Source organism: Lonchura striata, chromosome 3 (genome assembly GCF_050655825.1).
Source record: "Lonchura striata isolate lonStrDom1 chromosome 3, ASM5065582v1, whole genome shotgun sequence".
NCBI lineage: Eukaryota > Metazoa > Chordata > Aves > Passeriformes > Estrildidae > Lonchura > Lonchura striata.
In genome coordinates, this window is record NC_140705.1 from 39,511,349 (window position 1) to 39,537,737 (window position 26,389).

Genomic DNA, 26,389 nt, shown 5'->3' on the forward strand with positions numbered 1-26,389 from the left:
CAAAATTGGTTTTCCTAGAAACCCAAGAAATACTTCTCTATCTCTCTTAAAGTAAAATTAAACAAAATATGCAGTGAAAGTATCACAAAATTGAGGCAGAAATGAAAAAGCACAGAGCATTCATTTTCTAAAATGAGAAGTCTAATAAGACAGACTGCTATTAGCTCTTTCAAACTAAAAAGCTTTTGATTCTCACAATAAAACTTCATAAACACAAATTCCTCTTATACTGACAACCCACAAATCTAGTCAGTTTGATGTTGCCTGGTAGACAAATACAGTTATGATAATATTACTACTACAACAATTTTCATTTTGTAGTACAAAAAAGAATTGTAAAACAGCTTTTTTTCTTCTTTTGGACAAGAATTCCAAATTACAAAAAATGTAGGAAACATCTCATGCAACTAGTTTCCCCAAAAATACCCTTTTTTTGTGACAGAACTGGGAGTTTTTTCACATGAGCAACTTTCTTCAACTCTTATATATCTGGAGTTTAAGAAGAGAGCAACTTGGTTGAAGAACTCAGCTGTTGGGCAACTGTTTGAAGCTGAAAGGATATATCCAAGGCAGAGGCACAGCAAACTTGCCCAGGTATCAATGACTGCTTCTATTTTTCACAGGGTGCTTTTGATTCCCATCACTATTGATCCCATAGGATGAACAGCACCGTCACATCTTTTCCTTGCTCAGCAGCAGGCTGACTCAATCTTAAGAGTTCCCATCGGGAACTGGGCATTTGGGGCACCCATCAACTTCCTTCACCTGGACATGCAGCACAATGTTCTGGATGGATGAACCTGGATTACCATGCCTTAGGCTCTCTACTGCCTGCATGTGGACCACTAAACACAACAGTATTACTGAAACTACCAAAATGCTGCAGATTTAACAATGGTTAGGCATTTCTGTACCCCAATGCTTAGCTGTCCTAAGGATGTTAAAGCTAACTCCAGCTTCTGCTGCTTCATGATGCTCTGTTAGCCTCAGTGGCTGCAACAACACCTATTGAATCATCTTTTTACAACATAGAATTTGAAGCTCAAACTAAGAGACATTAGCAGTGATTGGTAGGAGATTATCAATTTACCTTACAAACGTATGTTCTGCACCTTTTTCAGATGCTTTTGAACACAAAACTATACATATTTGATTTCTTCGTCATTTCCCCCTCATTCAGTGTAAATTGCCATTCTTCTGAGCATGTACAGCCTACAAGCTATAGGGACATTAGGGAGTAACAAGCACAAAATTATGAGGTTGATGAACACAGTACTCAATATGGTTAGTTTTTAAGTTGCCATATACCTAAAAATGAAGTTTTGAACTACCAACTCCTTCCCTCTCAGCAAATGGACAATTCAGCACTACTATTTCTTATAATTTGTTTTGCACAGCTATTGCTGTGCATCTTTAGTAGATAACAGACTATATTCTGAAAAGGATGGATCAGATAGGATTAACTAACAAAGTCATGCCAAGTGTTAATAGGCAGTACAATCAATTCTGTCCTGCTGTTCATTCAAAGAGTACTATTATCAGTTTTGCTTTTTCCCATTTTCAACGTTCCATTTCAATACTGACTTCTTCATATCTCACTCTGCTTCTCCTTACTACATTTTCTGGACTCAAAAATACTTAAGAGATGAAAAAAGACAAAAGGTAGGAGTGGCCATTTGAAGCTGACAGATCAACAGAGGAGATGGACATGTCTACAGGAAAAAGAATTCTCCTTCCTAGACACTGTCAAGAAGGCTGCAGTGCAGGGATAGGGAGCAGGATGTGTGTTTTAATAAAGTACTCCATTCACTCGTGCATGCACATACAGGAATTAATGTTCCCCAAGGAGCACTTCCCTCGGGCAGCTAACTCCATAATGCAAGAAAAAATAATGAACAAATAAAAAAACGAAATAAACTAGATGGCTCCTTAGATGGTTGGTAATAGTTACAACCACATCTTTGGCAAATAAGGGTTTGTTTTAATTCTAACACTGGCTGCCTTTGGAAATTAAAACACATTATTTGCTTCATATTATTGTGTCATGACTGACTCAATGTGCAAGTCTTCTGAACTTGGCCACTTTTAACAGAAGCATCAAAAACTGTGTATTTTATATATGTTCTGCTTCAAAGTAATCTTTATTTAAAATAATAAACACTCACAAGAAAAGGGCATTATTTTGAAGAAAAGAACATTAACTACAAATGTGTGTCTCAGGTTCCTGCCATACAGAAGATGCAAACAGGAAGGTGGCTAATAAGCTACTCAGTTTTAATGCATCTTACCTAAATCTCTCCAATTTCTCTCACAGAATGGTAAACATCCAGTAAGTAATGTCATCACTTGTGATTTTTAATGTATACGCAGTCTGTATTTTCAGTCATATACTGTATAATCATTCAAAAAGACTTAATCTTTTAAGCTGAAAGACTACAACTACGCAGCCAAGCATTAAGACTTTATGTTTAGAGTATTATAACTCTGAAAAATCACACTATCATTTTAGCTCTCCTAACAGCTACAAATATTTTCTTGTCAAACAGTTGTAACAAGCATTGTTCTGTATTCCAGCTTTAACTATGATTGTTGCTACTCCATGAGCAACACAGTTATAATAATTTTAAAAAACTGAAAGAACTGATTCCTCTTCTGCTTTCAACAACTTTGCATGATTTTTCTTAATTTCATATACCAAATGAAAAAATAAACATGTTTATTCTTGTCTTAAAAATACATAAATAAAGACATTTTTTTTACAGGCATTGCCGATACAACATTTGTGATTTGTACCATGCAACTTCAGAACAAATTTACAGAGCTACATTGTAACTTATTTTAAAAACTTGATGAACAGCATATTTAAAAGCATATTAAAAGGAGGTCAATTCTGACCTCTGGGCCATGAAGCATTGCATTAACAGTTCTGCAGAAAGAAAAATGATAAGGTATGAAATGAGTGCTCAGAAACTAGAACCTTATCAGTAAGAGTTTGATTCAAGCCTGTAAGACAAATTGCTCAGCAAGGCAAGTCACCTTCCCGCTGTGATGAGGATATAGCTGAATTTTCAATGCAACTGACTATCTCCTTCATCATGTCTCCTCAACTTGATATCCTTACATTCCGTATCTGATTTACATTTTCTAAGCATCCAGTTCTTATTCTGAATACATCTTGTCTAAGAAGCCATATACTACCCTTCCAGGATAATTATCTTTTTTCTTTATCTGACAATTTAGCATCAAGCACAAGCACTTTAAAGCAAGTGGAACTGCTAACAAGGAGGGAACTGTACACTGTCATAGTTTAGCTATGCCAAGGTTGTTCGTTTATCAGTGATAAAAACACTACAACTCCAAAAATATACTTGTTAGTTGGACTTTGTTTCATGCACTGTCTTTTCCTGAAAGCATCCCTGACACTTTCCTTGTTCATTATTCTTGCCTTTATACACTTACTTGAGCGTCAGTGGATTTTTTAAGGAGTTCTTCCACAAATTTCCAATTGGATTCCTTCTGTTTCTGAAAAATAATTATGAACATGAAATAGCATTTGTATCCCTTACAGGAAGCACTATGTAATAACAGAAATGTAAGCAGACAAAATATTTAATTTTATGACAGAATACAGTAGTCATCACCAAAAAGAGCTTTTGTTATTTGAATGCAATTGATACCTGTCCTAAAAATTAGCCCTCAGAAAGCTAATAAAAATAAGACGTATGCAACTTGAACCACTTTAGGTGATTCATTTACAATTCCAACCTTCACTTTTAATGGAGATGAAAAAGAATCAGGCATTTTTTATTAGCCCAAGCACTATGCCTTACAGTTTCTTTCTTTAATGTTCTTTTAAAAGGAAGCTATAAGGGGTAAGAAGGAAGAAAAGGTATAATCTCATATTTTCTTCCTTTTTTTCTTTTCCATCTATTTATGCAAAATGGTAAAGAAAAGGGTAAAAGGCCTTGCAACTAAGGCCCTTTTCTTGGGAGGAAAAAAAACCAAGGCAAATATACTTGCATGTCTAGGAGATTCAACAATCATCTCCTACATACAACTACATGTATAGCCTCTGTAGATAAGTAGATGTGTGAACATAGTACTTCCATCATTGTCCTGCCATCATTGTTCCCTCCACTACCACAGCTGTTAAGTCTTGTACATTTTTCTGGAGACAGCTATCCTTTAAACATCATCTTAGAACTTACAATCAATCAATAGTATTTTATGCTTTGGTAATTGAAATATAACTATTTTCCAGCAGCAACACCATTGGGTCCCATTCTCCTCTGCTACTGATTAAACTGGTTAATGGTGGCGGTTGGTGACAGTTTCACACAGAATCCAGAAAGCACCAAGATAATTTTACAAATTGATTCTTTTAAAAGATACACCAATACTCATCCAACACTATTTGACTACTTGGTGACTACATTTTTGCACCACAAGAAAGAAAATACTGAAAGACACACAATGATAGCAAGTCACAGCCCACAGACTGTTTATGGAACAAATATAAATGAAAGGACAGATCTACAGAAAGTTACACTAAAGCTGTGATTTCATGGTTCAGGAACTTGACCCAGTTAAGAAATTCTCACTGCTTCCTCCTCATCCTGAGCTCCGTTTTCTGCAGTCACAGCTATAGCATGCCACTGCTCAGTTGTTCTGGTACTTCTGTTTGTGGGTCTCTGTGACAGAACAGTGAATCAACACAGAGCTTTAGGAGAGGAAGAAAGAATGAAAAAGGGAATAGGGCCTGATTTACATCACAGGACACCAAAAATTGTGCCAGAACAGCAGAGGGCATATTATGCCCAGAGTGGTGAACTGGATTTTAGCTATTATTGATGCCAAAGGCTCTGTATCATGAAACCAGAGCTAGCATCATGTCAGGAGAGGAAATTGCAACAACAGATAGTCAAGGAATAAAGGCAGCACTTCAATAACAAGTAAACCCAGGAAGTGAACAACCAGCATTTCAAGACTGAGCTGGCCATTATGTAAATTTGATTTCTGACTGTATTTTAGAGCCTGATGTTATGTGAATATCTACACACAGGCAACATCCTACTGCAGGATTTCAAGGAAAGCTAAGGAACTACTAAAAGGCCAGTTTTGGCAGCAATAAGTAAGTATTACAATTATGCTAAATGTCTGTCAGAGCACTTGAGTGTTTGAATCAGCCTGCATAGAACATGTTTTTAGCAGTACCATAGACCACAGACACATGTTTTATACAACAGGTGTTTATTGCAAAGTTCCAGCTCATCTGCAGTATGCAGATCGCCTTACAAGATCTTGGAGTATCTAGGGCAAACTCCTGACACCAGCTGGAATTGATTACAAAAGTGCACCCAAGTTCAGTCCAAAGTCAGGAAAGAAGGACATCAACCACCTGCTGCACTCTTTTCAGTTACAATTGTATCTACATTTTAACAGACTTGCTTCATTCAAATCCCAATAGATTTATATCCAAACAGTATTCCCTACTGCACTGGCAATATGGCACAGCACCTGTTTATCATTGTTTACAACCCATCTCTGTCAAAACATATGTAGAACCTACATCTTCAACTCCAAACTGTGTGTCTTAAAATATCCTCCCTCCACCCCAGAGAGTCCTAGAAATTAACAAAACCCAGAGACCTCACAGTGCATAGAAGTGCTGCTAAAACCAAAAACTTGAGCTGAGTTTGCAGGAAGAAACTTTTGCAAGGACTAACAGCTGAGTACCTGGAAAAGCCATATTAGGCTTCTTAGCTGGATATCCATGTTTGCATATCTTGCCACATAGTCATTTCAGATTATTCTATTCAAAGGCAAGAATTCTTAGCCCCAAGTAACTCTGCCTATATTACCTTAGCCTACAGGATATTAAAATTGACCCCTGCAATGTTCAGAAGTAGCAAATTCTCATCAGGTCCCATTTGAGTTTTAAATATATAAAAGAAGAGTGAAGTGGGACCTGAACAGGGGAATATGGAAAGAGACACATCCCTCAGAACAGTCTCTAAGAAACCTGTCCAAAACTTTCTAGTTTAAAAATTTGGTTTCATATGTATGTGAAATATATATTCAATATATATGAATCATTGCATATTTGAAATTGCAATTTATGAGCTAAAGGGGCAAAAAAATAAAAAGAAGCAAGACTGAAACCTATTTAGAATTTTAAAAGCTTTCTCAACAACTTTACAGCTATGCAGACCACATTAAAAAATTGAAAATCTTCCACAGATGACATAGGCTTAGAGGCAATTTTTGCTACAGAGCACATGAATAACCATCAATATGACACATCACACTCCCACCTCTAATCACAGTTAATTAAAAGAAAGCATGTGTCACAAAGCCATTGCATCCTATGTTCAATCAACAAAACAGGACTACCGAGTCCTCATGTAATTCTACTGACTTGACAAATTCATGTCACACACTGTTTTACCTTATAATGTTAAAAAAATATTTTGAGATTGCAATTAAAAGAGGGGAATAGGACCCAGAGGGATGGTTACCATCAACCAATGACAGATTATAATACTGTGGTGGGTGAGAAGGCCCTGATGTTACTGATAAGAATTTTTTGTACAAGAACAGGGATCCCTGGACAAACAGTAACTCAGAAATGCAAAACAAAGCTAACCATTCGAACATAAAGACTACTGGAAACATCAAGACACGCATGCACAGGATGATCTCATGATTTACAAATCAAGACTTGGAAACTCTCTTCTCCCAGGTGAAGTCTAAGGGAAAAGTATTATTTAATCTTGGGCAAGTCACTTCCTGCCACTGTGTCTCAGATTCCTATTTTAAAATAAGAAAAACAGGAATTCTTTTTTCCATTCTACTTTTTTTTGGCTTATGTAAATAATATAGCGCCTGGGGCAAGAAAATAATCTCTCATGAAGCTAAATACAGAGTATCTATCAGAGTGAGATACAGGAAAAAAGCCCAAATGATAAAAGTAATCAGTATCACTGTATTTGGATTAGGGCATTAAATATAAGAAAGCCAGTATAAATGTGTGCTTCACACTGGTTTCTGTATTTCACCTGGGAATAACCTTTTCTCACTTTCTAAATTCTGCTAAGAAGCAGAAGTATAGTAATTCTATTTTGCAAGGTCCCTCTATAACACGCTCTGGACTGCGTCTCTCTCCTCCATCAGGTAGTAGTAACACGCAAAACCAAGGGAAGCTTGAGACAACCTTCAGCGTAACAATCGGATCTGGTCTGCAACTTTACATGGTATAAATGTGCAAGAAATTGCTACACTTTGCCACATGGTAACAAGCAGCCTGCCGTGGCCTCCGAAAGGATTTGTAAACTGGCAAACAGAAGAAGCATAAGTATCCTATATGGGCCACGCCCTCTAGAGAACAGACATGATCAGGAGTTTTTCAATGAAGTATTCAAGGACAGAATTAGCATACCTTTGCTACATTTAAAATTCTTTTAACAAATTTGCAGATTAGAAAATCCGAGTAATTCTTATTTTGTTTGGAAAGTCTAATTTTACTTAGGATTGTAATCATTCCCAGAATTTCAACATTTTTCTTTCATTCTCTATAGATTTAATGCTTTTAAAGATCTAAAAATAAAGAGGGATTTTAAGTTATCAATATTGCTCAACCTACATGATCATTCTTTCTTTCTTACAGATTTGCAGTTCACAAACACATTTCCAGGTCTTAACCTTTCAGCCTAAATCAGGAATGGAAATCCAGTACCAATTTTAACAGAAAGAACAGTTTTAATACACACCATTAAATTAAAAATAATAAAGACAATTCACAAAAAAGGGCAATAAAGCCTAGTTTGTGGAAGATGCCATACAGTTTATGCTTGGAAAATTAGGGAATATAGGCAATGCAGCTGAAAGGTTAAAAAAGCTACTGCACTAAAAAACCCCAAAATCAAACAAAAAGACCACCAACATCCCCCTCCTAAAAATACAAAACAGAAAACCCAAAACAAACAGAAAAAAAAGAATAACAGTAAGAGCATAAAAGAACAGAAAGACAAATGACAGAAGATGGCATGACCAGAGTCTCCATAGTGCAAAAAACACTGCTGGGGAGAAAAACCCAAGCAAAACACTACACCAAAAACACCCCAGGTCCCTCAGTTTCTGGGTCTTCATCCATCTCACTGGGTTCTAACAAGCTTCCTCTATAGCAAATTAAGAAAAATGGTCAGCTTCTATACATCTCAAAATGGATGAATTGCCTCAGCAAGTGCAAGTTTCCTAAACTGAAACCTGAATTCAAATTATTAGACAGTATCTATTGGTAGTATACCAACATAAAAATGAAGCTGTATACACAAATATATATATAAATCTTATGATATGGCTGTGATGCAAATGTAATACAATTAGACAGATTGAAATTTATCCAAAGCAGAGCTAGCACTTTAGAAAAATAAGTGGCATTAATAATTACACAGTCAGTGTTTGAGATTTATACTTCATAAAACACAAACTCATGCGCTCAATTCCTAAAACAACAAACCCAGTGAAGCATTTATGCTGCAGGCAGACAACCTTAAAACATATGCTATGTCATTAAGTATGTTTTACTAACTAGTTGGGATATTTCAAGTTTTCTTCACACAGTACTGTACTGAATATGTGGTATGTAACATGAATATGTCTGGGGCTCCTAGAATGACTAGTACAAAGCACATCTTAACACCTCCAACCTAAAAATGACTTCTTTTAAGGAGTATGAAAATTCCTGCATTACAAAACTAATTGTTTTCTGTCAACAAAAATAACCATAGAGATCAAAATCAATTATAATAACTCTCAGGTATTTAGAAAAAAGCACACCCACCTTTTCATTCAGATTTCCATTACGGTCAAACTGGTAGAGTGGTGCCAGATGACTCATCACCCACCAGCTAAAACTCAGTGGGTCTTTACACTGAACTGTTTCAAACCCAGACATGTTTTCAGAAGTACTCGGCTGTTCAAAGATATTCTTCAGGGTTGTGTTCACCAAGCTCCAGAAACACTGTAGAAAATGCAAAAGTTAATTTGAACAGTCTTCAATAACAAAATCTATGTTAACAATTTTCTCTGCAACACTGTCCTGTTGATTAATTTGCTTTTACAGAGAAGAAGCAAGATGACAGTCATTTAAAGAAAATATTAAAAAGCAGTGGAGAGTATTACCACAGAAAACTCAAGGCTACCTCAGAAAGGCCTCTCTCAAATGTCAGTAGAATCAAAGTGCAAAGTTAAACTTGGGTCACCAGGAAGAATCCAGTGCAATACTTCACAAGCAAAACTACAACTGATGGACTGATGACATGCAGACAGGATGGTGCCCCAACACTCAACAAGAGAAAGGTTAGAGTTCTTTAATGAAGAATTGTTAAAACATATTTTTGAAAAACTTCTAGTGGCAGACTATCCTAACCAAGAGGAATACAGTAGGTGGTAGAGAATCTGTCTGAAAGACAGCAGTTTCAAATTCCCTGTTATGTCACAGTCTGTTCCAGCACTGACAAACTGATTCTCATTGATTCAGACCCTTGCCTACATCACAATATTACTACTTCTTGCAGCCTTTGCCTATCTTGTCTAGCATTAAAGAAACTCTCTAGGACTTTCTTGCATGTGTATTTCACCCACCTTAGCTCGGTCTTGATCCTAACTTAGCTGCAAAGTGCTCTTGCTAGTGCAAATGCTTAAGAGTAACACAGTTTCACTTGTGCTGTCCACCTTTGCATCTGCTGGCATTAACAAGCCAACAGCCATCAGAGCAAACCCTCTACTCTGAAGTACTTCATTCTGTACTAAGTGAACTGCACTCATGGCACAGATGGCCACTTTGGTTCTTATTAAGATTATTTCAGAGAGCTTTCAAAGGGTTTTGTCACTTCTTAGTATTCATTCAAAGAAACATCAGTTCAATCCCAAACAGCAGTCAAAGAAAAAAATTGAAATGCTAGAAAGTATCAGCAAACGGAAAGAACAACACAGAAGATATCATTATGCAATGTATAAAACCACATGGCCTCCTAACCCATGCTTGGAACACTGAATGTCATCCTGGCACTCTGTTATTCAAAACAGGATGTGGTAATATGGGAAAAGGTTCAGAGAAGGGTGACAAAGATGACCAGAGGTAAAGAATGGCACCTGAAAAAAAGAATTACTGTAAGATATAAGACTCATCAGCCTAGAAAAGGTAGAAGGTAAGATACATCAGAAAAAAAAAAACCAAAACAAACTGAAGAGGCATATAAGGTCATACTGGTATAAAGAAGGAGAACAGGTAGTGACTTGCTGATTTCCAATAAAAATATAAGGGGGCATCTAGAGAAATCAGCAACTACAAGATTCAAGACTATACACAGGTTGTTCTTGTACAGATGGGTAACAAAGACAGCAACATGAGCTAGCTGGATCACTGTTCACGTTTCTAATGCCTGGAGATGACTCATTGAATGACATATCACAGAAACCATAAATATATATATATTTTTTAATAGATATGTAAACATGGCTTTTTGTGTTTTGCTCTTCTATAAAAAGAATAGATCTTTCACAGTATCTTTAGCACTAGAAGTGCTCCTTATCAATGCCCTAGGTCATAACCCAACAGTAGACTGCAAACCTAGAGTCAGGATTTCATGCACACCCAAGACAATGGCCCAAGGCATCACAGTTAACATGCAGTTCTCCTGGAGCAAATAGGAAGTTCAGTTCTACCATCAGATCTGTGCATTCATGGCCATATAGGAACATTTGGTGACTGTACTGCAAATGTAAAAGTAGTCTTCCTTTACCTCTGTATTAGACCCTTTATTTCTGTGGTCCAGCAATTGAATAAGTAGAATCCATAGTTCTTTAATGCAGTTACAGGAATAATGGCTACTGGTAAGAGCCTCAGAAGGTCGTACCTGAAAGAGAATATAGAATAAAATTATTCACAGAAGTGCTCATTTTTGAAATGCTGTTTTATCTATCAGTATTTCCTATTGTCTTGGCTGTTTGGTTTGAAGGTTTTTTTCAGGTAAATAATATAGTTATAATTACACATTCAAAGGTGAATTCACTAACATCCAAAAATTACAGGTTGTGCTATTTCCTCCTAGTTTCTTCTGATCCACTCTCAGACATTATTTAATTGTATAAAAATGACATTGCATGTCCTAAATGAAAAGAAGTTACAATAAATACTAATTCATTGTCTGATAGTAAGGAAAAGAGAGAGAAAATGATTGATTACATTTTCTTGATGTTCTTGAGAAGAAAAAGATTTCAAATTATTTACCAGCTATTATTGTTATTTTTAACTGAAAAATCCTTAATGACTAGGCCTAATGCTAGTAGAATATGTTGTTGTTGGCATGATGAGGATGTTAATGTTCCCACAACATTTCACAAAATCTGCTTTTCGGTAAATTTACTGCAAGGCATTCTTTTAATATGCAGAAAACAGCATATTTCAAGTCATGTACATTACTTGATTACTATTCCATATTTAACACAATTCTCTCAGACTGATGCATTTCAAATGCAAAATAGTCTTCTTGTGATTCATCTTTCAATTTTACATTCTCTGAATTGTGAAACAAAACAAAACAGCAAAAAGAAGTGCTAAAAACATAAAAAAACCTCTGTGTGCCTTAATGATTTGAACATCTACTAGACCTGTACTTGAAATAATCATGCTATAGATAAAACTTCACTTACTCTATTCTTAGACACATGAACCCACTGAATAGTATTCAGAGGTGGCAAAAATTGTGAGAAAAGCTTTGCTTAAACAGCTCAATTCAGCACCTTTTACCTTCAAGCAAGGACACAATGGCAGAAATGTAGAAAGAAAGGAGGGAAAACAAAGAAGCTTATACTAATTTTATCCCTAAACAATAAGTAGTCCAAGTTTGAATAATCAAACTACACCTCTCTAAAGCAAACAGAGGGGAATAGGTACCTAGAGAGATTAATGAATCTCACTGCAGAACAGTTGTTATCTTTCCATGACAATAAAAAGTACTTTGGGTGACTAGCTTAGCCAACTAACTCCTATCCATCTACATGTGATGAGGTGGAGCCTGAATTTTTATACCCACATGTTTTTTTCTGGTCCATTCACACACAGCTATTCTCAAATCACACTGGCACTTAAAGTAATTTCTGAATTTGGAAACCTAACAGTGCAAATTAAAAATTAAATCAAAATATTCAATGCCAGTGACAGTAGTGGCTGTGAGACATTATAGAAGTGGGAGTGAATGACTAAAAACCTACACTTTCACAGTTAGAACAACAAGTATATCACCAATAATTTCAAATCTGCATAATATTCTATTAGAATGCAAACTTCTTATTTATCATACACCTTTAGAATATGTTTACAACTACAGTTTCATACAGCTCCAAATCAGGCTTAAATAATTTTAATTATAAATATGAACTTACATTCATATATAAATGTGAAACAACTTGTTTTTTCTCTCTCAAGAACCCTCTTTATCCTTTATATGAAATTGTCATGGTAGACATGATCTATTTTAAATAATGCTTTATTCACTTTCCACATATACTCACAGTATTTCACATGCGTTTCTCTCTCTCCTCGCACTTTTAGTTAAAGATCTGTAAATCAGGGATTTCTCAACAACCTGAACTAATTTTACATAAATATTATCTTGAGAATAAGCAGTATGGCCACTAAAGTCTCTTGAAAAAATTCATTATTTAACTACTAACTTTCCAAAACTGAAGTGTCTCAAAAATAACTGGTTACGACTTACTACCAAAGAGCAAAACAGATCCATTGGAAATGAGGAGTCTATTCATTACAGATGCACTGCAAAATTTGAGGTTTTTATAGTAGTATTAGGCATAGAAACTATTTAGAAATGAGTTTCATGCTTTCTACGTGGACTACCAGCTGTTGCAGCAAGGTTTCTTCACCTACTGTTTACATTTGTTACTGTGCTACTCTACAAGGTTGCAGGATCTCTCCTGCAGGAAATGTGCATATCCATTCAGGATAGAGTTCGAGTAGTAGCATGAAAGCAAGACACCATACAGATACTGCTTAGACTAAGGATAGCAAAGATACTGCTTTCTTCAGAGATACTCTGGATTTCTTCTCACAACATCCTCATTTCAGTATCTTGGTAAGAATGTTTAAAACCCCAAATTGTGGTGCTGTTGGGACAATACAGCTCTAGTGTCAGAGGTGTGACTAAAGACAGAACAAAGATATCCATGGGTATATATTTCTCTGCCAAATGTGTCTCAGAGCACACTGGACTTAGTACATGATCCAAGTCAAGCATCATGATACCAGAGCTGCTCAAGAAACCAATCTGAAAATATGAGTCTGGAACACTAGAGTTTATGTCCCTCTTTCCAAGGATATACACAAATGTTAAGAACTGCACTCGAGAATGCTCTCAGCCAAACACCCAAGGACACATTTTAGTGATGAGCTGATAGTGGCAACTACTACTTATGGCATTTTCAACAATTTTGAGGGATGCTATTTCCATTATGGAATGACAGAAAGGTTGCATACTATAGGAGTCACCAGATCAAGTGCAAGCTTCACTTCAGAAATTAATTTCAAATAGAACTAATTCAAGCAGTGTGGCCCACACCTAGAGAAAGCTTAAGAAAAAGCAGTAGCAAAACAACCTTCTCTTTGTAATGTGGCTCTGTGAAAGTATGCAGAATCTGTCATTTTATCATCTGACATTTCCAAGCCTACCATGCAGCACTGTGTTTAATAGACAGATACTATTTGCATTTTCTTTTACAAAACATTATTCTCACCTATTTGCCTTTTGTCAGGAGAGAAGGTTGCAGTATTATCTGATAATTTAATAGATCAAAACTGGTTTTAAAAGGTAACAGTTTTCAACAGGAAGGTATTTTAAAAGAGCAGTTATCAAAGGCTAGTACAGCCATTTCCCACATCCTCAAAAGTAACATGAAGATATTTAGATATAAGATATATGATATTAGATAATATTTAGATATTTAGATACAAGATAAAAAGCATATTTCTTATGCTTTTGTACTAGGAAAACCTAAGTTATACACTGGTCACTGCTACTTATTCTCAGAGTTCAGTCCTGTGCTCATGGATCACGTGTCCATCTAAAACAGGTTTCACAATGACACAAAGATTACACAGCTCTTTTACTGGCTGCTATATGGAGCTATTATGACTTTCCAGCTTTGGAATGCTCAAAACAAATGAGAAAAATACAGCAGCTATAGAAGGAAAAGAAAAAGGAAAAGAGAAGACACGGAAAAGTTTTCCCATGACAAATGCAGAAGTGCTGTAACAGAAAGATGAGGCAGTGGAAATAGGCACACTGAAACAATAAATTGAAATATGACAATCTCTAAGTGTCCAGTTAGGTTACTGCCAGGATTAGAGTTATCCTCTCTTTGTTCCTGTTGAAATAGTTTGGAAAGACCTTTTTTTTTTTGTGCATTTATCTAAACCTTTTAGACTGTGCCATGTTTGGCATTAAACCTGGAACACTGAACTTAGAAAATGTGGCACTCACTTCTGCTCTGTACACAGTGCATTTCAATATTACTGTCTCATTCAACTGCCAGATGGTCATGAATAAATATAACACAATTTGAGCTCCTAACAAATAACACTCTTTAAAACATGGAAATACAAAGCCATACGTAACATTTACAACTAAGCACTAAGAAGTCATCTATGAAATGGTGCAATACCAAATTCATATGGTTCCCAGTACAAGCATCTAACTGCCCATGGCCTGTATAAGGAAAAAGAGTTACCTTTGGGTACTTGTTGATGGCCAACCTTATTAAATCAGATATGAGATTTCCACAGTGTTTTTCAAATAAACTGATATTGGTTAGATTCTCTCCGGTTAGATTAATGAAATGATTTGCATATACAACTTGTTCTAAAACACAAAAGAAAAGTAGAATTGTTTAGTTCCAGGTTTGGTTCTAGCAATATAAAACACATAGGATTTCTCTTCTAAGATATATATATGTATATATATATATACACACACACACACACACACGTATTTTAGAATGGGCTTGTTGACCTGTATGTAATTTTAATTTAATTTATAGGTTCATGTGAGAAAGCTCATCCTAAATTCAAGCTACTCTCCTTCATCACTGCACTGAAATCTGGTATTATTCAGGTTGACAGTAAAAAAGCTTGGCACTTTACAGCCTTTTATTGGCACAGATTTTGCAGAGGAATAAAGATTTATTTATCTGCAAGTTCCTCTTTGTCACATGGCAGTGCGCATGTTCTGGAATCATGACATGTTTTGCAGATATGCAAGTTGATGACAAACAATTCTTGAGAGGTCTAACACTTTCTTTTGGATGTGTTGATGTAGAAAGCTGGCATGATCATGTTCCAACTTGAGCATTTGTAGGCATTAACAGATAAAATGGTGAAGTTAAGAGGCTGTAAGATCTTATCCCACAAGCTTTTCAATAGTACATCTCCCTTGACATCAGTGGAGCAGACAATACATAGACTGAGACTGTATTTTATTCCTGGAAATATAAGGTGAAACCCCGAATCCACCATCCTGCCACTGGTCTCAGCAGTGTGAAGTTTCCACTCAAAACACTTTACAGAATGAGATAAAAACCTAGGACATTCTAAGCACGTAAGAACACAAGATAATGTATGTAGAGATATGACTGTCTTGACTAGTAAATTTTGTTGTTAAAAACCATGAGCATTCTCTTACAAAGATAGGTGACTGCATTATAACTCAGAACATTATCTAGAAATAAATATTGAATTCTGGAAAATAAATTGCCTCCAACAGTTTCACTATCCTTTCTCCAAAATGCTCTAAAAAAGACAAACACACTATCCCACAATGGATCATAAAAGAAACTTAGAATTATGGAACAAAAATCCAACCTACACACTGTACAGTAACACAGAAACAGAGAAAATGTGTTAATGGGAGCAAGGCTGAGTTGTGACAGCACTCGGAGCAGGCAAAAGCTAATCCAAGAGTTCAGTTTCAACACCAGTTACTGAGGTAAGAATATAGTATGCTCTTTCTATATCTCAACATTACTTCAACTGTTGCAATTCCTATATGGAATTTACATTCACAGCTTATAATCAGGTTGTGTATGGTTGCAGTGACAAACCAATTATAAAAGAAAACACTTTTGCGATTTATTTTCGTAGAATGGACATGGAAAACAGATATAAGCCTCACAAAGCAAACAAAGTTCTCTTCTGTATTCTACCAATTTTTCAGCAAACTGAACTACTCTGAAATTGAGTTTTTCAATTGCATTCTATGACCTTTTTAATCTAACTTCTATGAACAGCTTACTCATATCAACTTACTTTTTGCCCTTTTAAAGCCTTATAATTTTTTTTTAAATATATTGCCTTGCCCTTTTCTTCTTTACTTTTATAAGCTCCCCTGATTGAGGCTTCTTCTTTTGCCCAATATTTTCCTGGTGTTGCATGCGGTTAACAATACAAATTCTCTCCTCCAAGGAGAGAATCCTGGAGGATTCTGGTTCATCCCTGGACACTTTTCCTACATTGTTATCATCCAATTGCCATTCATTGTTATGCATTCTGGATATCTGTAAATGCATTTTTATTTGTGATGTCAAGAACTGCATTGCTATTAAATATTCAGTATGTTGCATCAGCTGAGTATGAACTCTGTGATCTTTGCTTTGACTGAACAAATTCCTAATACAATTTGATTTAATTTGAGCCACACAATGATTCACAAAGAACCTACCTTTACCATATCTGAGTTTACCCCATTAAAGACAGCTATGATTAAAAACTACCAAAGGTAGTTTTGATTCTGGTCAAATCAAGATGGGAAAATTAGGTAAATCATATGTAAAAGAATAAGTTCAAGAAAAAGGCCTGCATACTTACTCTTCAGTTTTTCACCTAGTACATGAAGAACTTCTAATACTAGCCATTTAATATCCAAATGGAGATGTAGTAAGTGCCATGATGGAGGAAAGACCTGTAATTAGAAATATATTTACTTATATTTAACATTTCTTTAGTGAATTCTGGATACTGTGCTAAGAGAGGGTGGTCAGGCTTTGGAACAAGCTGCCCAGGTTTAGTGATGGAATCACTATTCCTGGAAGTGTTCAAAAATGTGGATTTTGGCATCTGGGAACACGGTTTAGTGGAGAATGTGGAGGTGCTGGAGTAATGGTTGAACTTGACATTCTAAGATGGACTGTAATGAACATTATTAATATCTGTGACCAAATACACTCTAACATATAAACATGCCATTTAGTTCAAGGAAAAAAAAAGTTTCATTACAATTATGTCTGTAACAGGCTATTTATGAAGTTTTTATTCAAGCTTGACAAATTACCAACACCCTTTGTTAACCTTTTCTTTACAAAGAAACATTATGAAGCACAAAAATTGCTAAAGTGAGCTCTTAAAATTTTAGTGAGCTCCAAAATTTTAGTATTCTCTTCCTTACAGTTTACTTTAAATTTTTAATCAGCTGTTTTTAATCAGCTCAGCCACTACTGACAATCTAAACAAAGATCCAAAATGCTGCTTCTCAGCAGATCATTCCTCTTCAGATACTTTTTTATACAACATAAGCCAGAAATTAGTTTTCTGTCTTTATAAAAGATTTGAAAGCATTATCTATGTGTATGGACAAATATTAATGGTGTATGCTTCAGTAGTATTTAATGCTGCTGTGCCTCCTTCCACATCTACACTTTTCTTTGTATAAAAGATCTTCTCCCATTCCGAGTCAGATTTCAGAACGTATTTTTAAAGAAATGCCCCTCCCACTGGGATGCTCAGAAATTTTAAACTATGCTCAGAAATTTTAAATTACTACAGACAAACACCAGAGAATTTTTTTAAACAATCTATGCTAATTTAAGCCTACATATCTACATGGAATTGGTATTATCATTTGTATGCAATAGGAAGAATTCTAAAGCTATAGAACAAAAATACATAAATAAAACAACAGAAAACCCAGACCTCATCAGTTGTGTTTAGCAAGTACAGAATGGCACTTAATACAGAAACAAAAAAACAAATCAAAAAGATTAACTTATATTAAGCCAAAAATTTTCAAGTTGAATACATAATGCCACATAAAAAAATAAAATTATAAAAAGACACCAACCTTTGCCTGATTTTGAATAGTAAATGCTGCCAGAACATTACTAGGAAGTTCACAAAGGTGATCAATATTCACAGTCAAAGCATGAAGCTCTTCCACCAGCACTGATGGTAACTGAGCTTCTAGTTCTTCATAAGCATGCAGCACTCCATCATTTTCCACTTTAGGGGGTTCTAGATACCTGAATGTACAGAAAAATACACACAATCAGAAAACAGGTAAGGAGCAGCTACACAACGCTCAGTACCCAGTTTAGTAAAATGTGTGTAAATCTCACCTGAAGATGAAAACTTTTACATAATGCAAAAACTTAAGACACTGATGCCTGATTTTCTCTGCTTCAGAGTGCAAGTGTGCAGCTTGACCTGAAGTAAAAGAGATGAGTACCATAAAGCAGATGTAACTACACCATGACTTGTTTAACATTTGCATTCTTCACAGTAATTAGACCAAACCACTGGAAAGACATCCTCTGAGGACAAGCTGGGAGCTGACTGATGGTAAACACCCACTTCTAAATGGGATCCATTCTTTGTCTTATCATCTCAGGCAGATATCCAGATACAGACTGAAAAGAAGACCCCCAGGAAAGATAAGGGTAAGTACTCTCAGTGCTAGAAGAAATCATTCAGCCCTAGTGCCCTGCTTCCAAGACACCTTCAGTAAAGACATGGGTAAAACAATTTATCAGTACCCTTTTCTCTTGACAGACTTAAACTGTGATAAGTCTCAATAATAAGGTACAAGTAAGTTCAATAAGGTGAACTTGTTTGTAAATGCGCTTTGTAACTTTCCCTTGGAAGAGTCACTGTTGCACAGAATCTTCAGCTGTACAATACTAAGAGCCATCCATTCACAATCCTCCTTCCACTTGCAGCTCTGTACGCTTTCAGGCAGTTATTCTGGCTCTATGTCTCCTTTCCCTTGTTCTCTGAAGCTGTTCTCATGGTGTTACCATCCTCACCTTGCGCCTGCAAACTCAACTCCTGATTAGAGCAGAGATTCACTGGAAATTATTGCACCGGGTGAAAATCACTCCTTATTTATTCCTACATTTTGCCTTGTAGCTTTCAACTTATATTAGAGAAAGATGAAACTTAGTGCATAACAAACAAAATATAGTAATTTAAATACCAAATAACTACTGCCCAACAATATATATACACACAAAGCAGTCAGTCTGCAACACATGTACCTGATTACAACACATGCTGATTATTCAGAGAACCTTCAATGCAAGCATCAAAGGGGGATCTTGAGCGGGACCAAATCAAAGTGCATCATCCTAGAGGAGATGCATGGCAAAAACTCTTGGTCACCTACTACACTGGACTGCAGAGCCAGGGGAAGACAGTTCTCCTTGCCCTTGCTCTCCCTTTTGTTTTCCCCCCATCTCCTCCAATTAACCTGGAAGTTCATATATGACACTTCTTACAAACGCCAAAAATAAAGCTTTGTGCATACAAGCCTATCTCAACATCTTTTGAGCAACAACATTCAGCAGGTAAAGCAAATCAACTGATACAAGCACCAGAATATTCCAGTGTACAGTCTACCTGCACCACACCAGAAGCCATAGTATCTGCCATGGTAATGAAACCCAAGTTTAGAGCAGAGTGAATTGATCATCATAAAGTAATTAGTTATAGATATTACTGCAGATTTGTACAAATAACAAATACTGTATCTTAAATTCTCAGAAGCTCTGTTTAAGCAAAATTTCCTATTACAGTATTTTCACATGCCTTCTACATTACACAGTTCTCAGTACAAAATCTCCAAAGCTCATCAAGACTGACAGGAAACAAAGTTTAATGTACAATATTGATATTTATATAAACACACAGTACAACATAGATTTACTGAGCCAAAACTCTTAAGTGGGATTTTAAACAGTGGTGACAGCACATTTACTTAAGACATCAATAATAACAAACATCACCCTGCTGACCATTTTAAATACTTCAATCCTCATGACACCCTTCTACTATTAGACCACTTCTATAAAGGGTCTGAGTCACAGCTGAACCAGTGATTTGCTCTGATTCAGAAAGAAAGCCTGGTGCAAAGCACAAAATTCAAGTTCTTCATTTTACTAGCTTAATTGCCAAGTGGAAGAATGGGATACAAAGAAGAGAAGACAACCAGGCAGGTGCTTAAATTTAAATGAAAAAACCCCAACAGAACAGTTTCTTGATGTCCAGCTACAATATAAAAGTTCTAATGTAATTTAAAGCAGGCTATTTCCATTTACATAATTTTTTTTATACTATCAATAACTGCATATGGAAGAAGTTTGATGATAAATTCACATCAATGATTTAAATGGCAGAACATCACAATATTAAAAAAACAATAGTAATGTGCAAAAATATTTACTCATGGAACACTAGCACGTTATCTGTAATGAGAAGACACTACACTTTATTCCTGAGTAATTACTGAACTTCTCAACTTGCTAAGTAATTCAGACTACAACTTACAATAAGCCTGAGGCTGCAATAATCCTTCAGAAATATGCTGCTTCTCATGCCTCAGTATTTAATTGAAACAAAGCATTTTGTAGTGATCCTGTTTTATTGATCCTACTGCAAAGATGAACTAAGTTTGTAAGTAACTCAAAACTAAGCAAATCTAACTAACTCATTTAAACGTAAGCCAGTGAAACACTAAAAAAAAAAAAAAAACAAGCCACTACCTTGGTAACTAAAATAATTGTTGGGATGATCAGTGAAATTTTCTGGTTTTAAAAGAGTTAATAGTTTTGCCAAATTCTGCTCTACGGGTGACACCTTAAGTCAAATTAATGCAAAATGCCCCACTAAGGATTGCTCTGTCCACCTACCATTACAGGCAAATCCAGCTCCAAACTGACTCCCACCATTTCCACTACCTATTTTATCTATTTCCCTATTTTGCCTCACTTGGCTGCCTATATTTCTACCCTTACTGCAGTTTTATGCACTTTATAAAGGACCTATTCTGATGCACATTCCAAAATCCCTTGGTCAAGAGTCAAAGCACAAGCATGATCCATGAGAATTGATTTATTTAATGAAATGTTGTCAGTTGTCTATTGCAATGTCAAATTAAATTTGTAAAACTTACCAAAATCAGATGAACTCATTTGTACTAGGTTTTCCAGTCTGTATATCTGTTGCCTAATTAAAGGAATACAAAGATTTATGGTATTTATATAGGTAAAAGTTGTTTAATTCACTTTAGTAAGCACAAAATAGAACTGAGAAAGGCAAGAGGTGTTTCTTGCTTTGCAGTTCTGAAAAAGCTTATAGAAATGTAACTCAGAAAAGAGTTTTAGTGAAAGGCAATGGTCTTACCTACATGCAAAGGGTGACATTGAATAGACTTTGTGCATGTTTATAAATCATTAAACAGAGTAAAAATACCCCAAACAATTGGCTGAATATTGGGGAACGCAAAAAACAACACAGACAGAAGCTCCCAAAAGCTATTCCCTCCAAGTGATCTTAGCACAAGCATAACTCAACTTCATATCTGACTACAGATGAAACCTAAAAGTTAGCCCTCATGGCATACACTCAGTACACACTAAATTAATCCATTTGTGAATGTGCATTAGTACATCCTGTCTGCAGCTTCTCCCACTTCCTGCTTTGGGTGGTCAGCACAAAGCATAAACAGCAACAAACAGAGTAGAGTAAAAGGAGGTGTCTTAGAAAAGTTAAAGCTCAGCTCAGTTTTGGAGAGGAAAGAGCACACTTTCAAAGAAGCTAAATAACACTGCAAAAGAATATTTAAAAAAAAAAAGCTGTAACACAGGGAAATACTCTGTAACAACACATGGTCTTCTAGTAGAATCTCCACAGAGATAAAGCAGTACTAAATTGAATATATGAAAAGCACAACTGTGTCAGACAGACTTTTGAAAGAAAATGCTGCATAAATTGAGGAGAGAGCTCTCTGCCTTATTTCTTATACAGTCAAAGCAATAACTACTGAAGGACTCCAAAATAGGCTACTTGAATCTAACACAATTTAAATGTTCTTATTAAAAAAACCATGAAAACTAGGAAGCATTTAAAAGACACAAGAAGCATCTAAAAGACAAAACTACAGTTTGTAACTTGCATATTAAAGTGTATACACACAGTAAAATGATCTCCCTTCACTCTTATCTTGTTTTCTTGCATAAAGCTATGTCAGCTACCCTTCCATCTTTTAGGTGGGTGTAGAGTTTTTTGTCTGTTTTGAAATCAAATTTGAATTTCTGCCTGGATTTTTAAAGGATTTCAACCATGTGAAAACGAAGGAAGTCTGAAGCAGGAGGGCTTTATGAAACAGGGCTGTTGAGACTGGTGTTTAGAGAAGGAAGGTACCAGAAAGTAGCGACAGAAAAAAAAAGAAGAAAAATACTCTTCAGTGAATTGACAAAGAATACAGTAGGCTGACAAAATTAAAGCACAAACTGGGCACAAGAAACATAACAAAAATACCATTATTTAAATAAATCATTTTAGTTTCATTTTGCATTTGTACCTCAAGGATTGAGCCTCATGGCTATTAATCATTAAATCATTTGATTTGCAAATACACATTCTGACAGATAAACTGGTACTTTTGTATTTTAATCAAAGGCAAATTATCTTTATACCCACTTAAATGGTTACATAGTCTCATTCACTTTGACTCCTACTTCTATCACATGAAAACCCATAAGTAAAATTTTTACTATGCAATTACTATTTAAACTTGCAGTTCTGCAGTATACTATTATTTACAATATTTACAAATTGTAAATAATTTAAATTACAATATTAAGTATAATCTCAGACATTAAAAGAAACTAGCTTTCTGTAAGCATATATTTAAACATAGATATTAACTGTACTTCATAAATGTAACTATTTACAGCCACCCTATCCTCAAAAACTATTGTAACTTGTACTTAATATATTCAATTTCCACAGTGGAAAAAGGAGTTTTCTACTTTCAGTTGTCAACTGCTCTATAAATGAAACTGTTCCATTTTATGACTGAACAAATTAACTGAATGTCTTTGCAGAGACATCTCCCTTTGTAGAGGGACTTGTCACAACAAAAGACAACTTAGCAACCAATCACTTGGCCAAGAGTTAGCTGAAATCCATTATTCCTACCAGGTCAGTAGGTTTTAAAGAATGTACAGCTTGAATAACTTAAAAACCACATTATGCCTTATGTTCATCTGTATTACAATTACAGAGAAATCTACATTACAGCAAAAAAAAACTTTTAAAATACTCATTTAATTCAACATTCCTGTGTCACTGCCCAGTGATTTTATGCTAATGAACAGTTAAAATATCAGACTAATATTGAAACTTTTGACTTATCTCCCCCTTTATCACTTTGGGTTTTTTTTTTTTTAAACACAGTGAGGTCAAAGCTTGCATCAAGCAAGCAAAACTAAATAAGAGTGGTTTGAATACACTTCCAGTCATCTATGTCACCATGTTCCAATAAGCCAGACCCTATTAATGATGTTGCACATCATGCCCTTGGTCATACCCTAAAGGGATGGAAGAATCCCCTGCAATGAAAGGAACAGTGGAATACATCATATAGATTTGTGAAATCATACAAAAGCTCCTCTCCCACCCCTTCTCTGTATGTACTGTACATCCCGAGGATTATCAGTAGCAAAGAGGATTATCAGTGATCTGTGTATTTGCATTGACCAGATTAAGCATCTACATTGAATTAGTCAAACACTGAGTAACTGTATCTGAAGAGATTGCTGAAGCTATCCTAATCCAAACAATTGAAGAAAGCACTGCATCCAGCATTCAAAGTATTTGATTTTTAACCTCCACTTTCCTTTATGCACAGAAAAGGACTAAAAATCTTCAAAAGACAACTTCAATTATATGGGTAGCACAATCTCATTCAAGGAAATCTTATATAGTCAATTCATATAATTCTGAAGCTAGAGCCTTCTAAATTAACCCCAACACTCTGCTATAATAACTATACTTATTTTTTTTTAAATCTGATGATGCTTCAGATATGTATCACACTACTTAGGAACTTAATAAGTCACATATTAAGAATCCGTGACACCATGTACTTCTTCCTGCAATTCCATCTGTGTCTTATCCATCACTTACTGTAACATTAAACAGACAGCATTAATCTTTTTTAGATGCATTGCACAGCCCACAGTGTTTTATGATGTTACTTTTAAAAATGTGAAAAGTTTGTTACACCCTTACGACAGATATAATTACAGATGGGGATTAATTATAAAATACAATGTTATCATACCTAAGTAATCCAAAGAGAAATCCACAGGATTCAACTAATGCCATTTCAGTAACCCACTGAAAGCCAAACAATTCCACTGTATTTTCTTCATAGTCATTTGGAGAAGGATCTAATCTCAGCAAAACCCTGCAAAACAGAGCCAACAGTATTCATGTATTTGCCAGTAATAAACCTATGGAGCACAATATCTATAGCTGGCTTATGTTCCACCAATACTCTCTGAATATATCAGCAATACGTACCTGACAGATGTCTCAAAGACAGTCATACCTTTTAGAGCAATATGATCTATAGAAATATGACAACTCCTAGCTTCAAAAGCATAAAAACAGGATATAGTCACAGTAGATTTTGGATAAAAAAAACTAACAGGTATGATGTATTTTCATACTTACAAATGGGCTGAGATATAACATACAGACTGTGAAGAGAAGAAGCTGTTATGCAAGATAACACACTGCTCTGTATGCTTGAGATCCGTCTCAAGGCACGCTATGTACCTAGTAACTAATGCTAGAACATGCATTTGTTCGTTTACATACATTTAATAATATTTATACTGAACACACTGCTAAAAGCACACTTTTAGGCAGATGAACAGATGAGGGTCAAAATGAGACCATGTCATTATAACTCAAGCTAACACTAGGCTATAATTACCCTTTGCTCTTGCTAAAGAAAAATAACACCAGAATTACCATTTTACTCAAAGTGGAGAAAATCAGACACCTGCGTTGTTAAAACATTATAATTGTGCAAATAAAAGAATGTTTCATTAACATACATTAAAAAAAAAATTGCAGCAAACTGCATAACAGCATGGTAAATTACTTCAGAATTTTCCCATTGCCTTTCAAAATAATCCCACCCAGGTGGAGCTCAATTTTCTAATATGTAAAAACTATTTTTATTTTAAAAATTAAAAATGTATACTAGCCAAGCACTTAGTTTCCTTTACATTACACACCAAATCCATATTCTGCTTGAATTACTCATTATTTCCAACTTCATTCTCAGAGGCAAAAAGAGAATCTGCTGAATAATTGGCTCATCCTCCCATAACACTTTAGTTCACTTGGTAACTTCCTGAACACTGGACTGTTTTGAAGCCTCTAGCAATTAAACCCAGCTACAACAGTTCCAAGCAATGAAGACAGAAGAGTACCCCGCACAGAGGCTTTTCAAGGACTTTGCAGTCCAGGTAGACAACCCATTTACACAGCAGAAAACCAGTGTTATCACAACTATAGTGACTGGGAAACCTGTCTACATCCAAGTTCCTCAGTGAGTTTTAATGACAGAAACAATTTCAGGTGAAATGTTGTTTGTCAGTGTCGAATCCACTGCTGATATATTCATGCAGATACAGGATCCCTCCATCTTCTACTTGATGTAAATTTGAATGAATGTGCTCTGATGCAACTAAGATATATGATAAATAAGGCAGAGAAAGGGGGAGGTGCAGTGGACACCCCCTCTTAAGCCTTTACAGAAAACACTGTGGAAAAAAAGTAGCAAGACAAAATACAAAGCTTAGCAAGAAGACAGATGGAAAGATTAGGCTTTTGTAGGAAAAACAAGACAACCCCTGTATGATGAGCAAACAGCACAGAAAACTAAGCTGAATAAGAGACAATAAGGCATATAACAATTAAACCAAAGTGACGTTTTAAAATCTCACAGAAAATACTTATTTGCTATGCCTATGACTTCAGAACCTTAAATCCATAATGCATGCAAAGATGAAGCTTTGAGAAAGATGATCTTAAATCTACTAACTAGAGCAAGCTCCAGTAATTTGGCAAAGCCAAGCAGAGTGGAAAAGAGAGAAAAATGACCAGCATTTAATAGAGCACATGACAGGGAAAAGCAGTGCTGAAGCCTCCTCAGAAATTCAAGTGATCTCAGATGCTGCTGCCCAA

General features: G+C 35.6%; 1 protein-coding gene across 2 annotated transcripts in view; it reads right to left on the minus strand.

Moving 5' to 3' along the window:
• Nucleotides 1–26,389, minus strand: part of MMS22L (MMS22 like, DNA repair protein) — an 88,802-nt gene that overhangs the window by 60,639 nt on the left and 1,774 nt on the right. The window contains exons 3-11 of one of the 2 annotated variants that reach the window (XM_085574871.1): nt 24,468–24,593; nt 21,291–21,343; nt 18,460–18,547; nt 18,186–18,363; nt 16,937–17,030; nt 14,806–14,936; nt 10,806–10,919; nt 8,843–9,022; nt 3,460–3,522 (exon numbers count right to left, since the gene is read on the minus strand). In XM_085574871.1, coding sequence (XP_085430997.1) covers nt 3,460–3,522; nt 8,843–9,022; nt 10,806–10,919; nt 14,806–14,936; nt 16,937–17,030; nt 18,186–18,363; nt 18,460–18,547; nt 21,291–21,343; nt 24,468–24,593 — 1,027 coding nt within the window. The remainder of the gene's footprint in view (nt 1–3,459; nt 3,523–8,842; nt 9,023–10,805; nt 10,920–14,805; nt 14,937–16,936; nt 17,031–18,185; nt 18,364–18,459; nt 18,548–21,290; nt 21,344–24,467; nt 24,594–26,389) is intronic. The other variant, XM_085574872.1, reaches the window with a different exon arrangement.